General features: G+C 44.0%; 1 protein-coding gene across 1 annotated transcript; it reads right to left on the bottom strand.

Moving 5' to 3' along the window:
- Window positions 1-731: 731 nt before the first annotated feature.
- SARC_14542 (hypothetical protein) lies at window positions 732-931 on the bottom strand (the record flags this gene model as incomplete). The annotated part of the gene is made up of 1 exon (XM_014291326.1): window positions 732-931. A coding segment is annotated over one exon (200 nt), but the record flags the coding sequence as incomplete, so codon positions are not given.
- Between the last annotated feature and the right edge of the window lie 1,357 nt (window positions 932-2,288).

Here is a 2,288-nt window from a genome sequence, read left to right as displayed (position 1 = left end):
TCATGCTATACACCAATAGAAGACTACTTACAGATACATACAACAACAGTTAGGCTATAGACCAACAGCGCACTACTTACAGATACATACAACAACAGCCATGCTACACACCAACAGAACACTACTTACAGATGCATGCAACAACAGGCATGCTATACACCAACAGATGACTACTTACAGTTACATACAATATTAGCCATGCTATACACCAACAGCACACTACTTACAAATACATACAACAACAGCCATGCTATACACCAACAGAACATTACCTACAGTTACATACAACAACAGCCATGCTATACACCAACAGAAGATTACTTACCGATACACACGATAACAGCCATGCTATACACCAACAGTAGACTACGTACACATACATACAACAACAGCCATGCTACACACACAGTAACAGCCATGCTATACATCAACAGAAGAATACGTACAAATACACACAATAACAGCCATGCTATACACCAACAGAAGACTACGTACAAATACACACAATAACAGCCATGCTATACACCAACAGAAGTCTATGTACAAACACACAAAATAACAGCCATGCTAAACACCAACAGAAGACTACGTACAAACACACACAATACCAGCCATACTATACACCAACAGAAGACTACGCACAAACACACACGGACATGCCACATGAAATTGCACTAAAGTCGCTGTTACGCTCTCATCATCGTCGTATACACTAGCACACACAACCTTACCTGAGCTAGCATGCGTGCGTTGGCCCCAGGAGTGTCTCTGTTTGGGCCCTGTACCCCCAAGACGTCTAGTAGGGCCGCCTGTGCTGGTAACTGCGTACCACCTCCCACTGTCCCCACCTCGATGGACGGCATGGTGCACGACACATACAGGCGTTGGCCGTTGTCCAGGCTCTCCATCAGCGTCAAGCAGTTGGAGCACTCTGCAAGACGAGTAAGTGCATAACAACACAGAGGAGTGTAACATGTAAACAGGTGTGGTTGTGTGATGTGCACATTGCATGGCACAGAGGGGTGTTACATGTAAACAGGTGTGGCTGTGTGATGTGCACATGCATGACACGGAGGGGTGTAATAAGTAAACAGTGTGGCTGTGTGATGTCACATGCATGACACAGAGAGGTGTGACATGTAAACAGGTGTGGCTGTGTGATAAGCACATGCATGGCACAGAGAGGTGTAACATGTAAACAGGTGTGGCTGTGTGATAAGCACATGCATGACACAGAGAGGTGTAACATGTAAACAGGTGTGGCTGTGTGATGTGCACATGAGCGCATATGTTCCATGCAAATTGACGTGTAAGTGTCATCACTAATATGAGCCAATGAGATGCTGGAATTTGTCTCCGCTAATGAGATTCTCAAAATTGTTTGCTGTCACGTGCATAGAATACTGCTATGGAGTCACCTGCAATGACAATTGGAAGCGTAGGCGAACATCGCTGCAATCACGTATCAGAGTACAGAACATGCACATGACGACAAGAAAACAGTACATACACACGACGCCTTACCTTAGGGTTTAGCGTTTTTAGGGTTTGCGGTTTCAGTGTTTAAAGATTCCACAGTCGTTTTTGTTTGATGACAGTAAAGATTAAATATACTCTCACACATGCCCATCGTCTGCTGATACAGATGGAGCAGTCACACTATCGCACTACGCTCACACTTTAATTATACCACATACACAGACAATCACAAAGACACATGTCATGAGCAAGTGTAGGCATCATGACTACACTCATACTAATTTTAACACATACACAGACAATCACAAAGAAATGTGTCATGAGCAACTGTAGACATCACGACTACACTCGCACTATATATGGTAACAGATATACCGACCATCACACAACGCCACATGTCATGAGCAACTTTCTATCAAAACTACATTCGCACTATTAGTAACAGATATACTAACAAACATGTGCGCACAGGTTTACACACCCACACTTGCCACAGATACACTCGTGCGTGTTATGTGCGTTCATGGTTGCACATATTTACACATACTCGCTTGCCACATATACACTCGTGCGTGTATTAATATACACTCGTGCGTGTTCATGTATGCCTATGGTTGTCTCTGTTTACACATACCCACATTCTGGGCTGCGTCCTGTCCGGTGGCAATAAAGACAGCTGTGACCAGATTGGCAGCATGTGCATTGAACCCACCAACCGACCCCGCGAGCGCACTCCCTGCACACAGCTCATGGGCATGAATTTCGTAAGCGATAATATATATATATGTATATTTATATACATGTATATG

This window comes from Sphaeroforma arctica (assembly GCF_001186125.1).
Source record: "Sphaeroforma arctica JP610 unplaced genomic scaffold supercont1.4751, whole genome shotgun sequence".
Classification (NCBI taxonomy): domain Eukaryota; class Ichthyosporea; order Ichthyophonida; genus Sphaeroforma; species Sphaeroforma arctica.
This window is presented reverse-complemented; position numbering and strand designations above follow the sequence as displayed.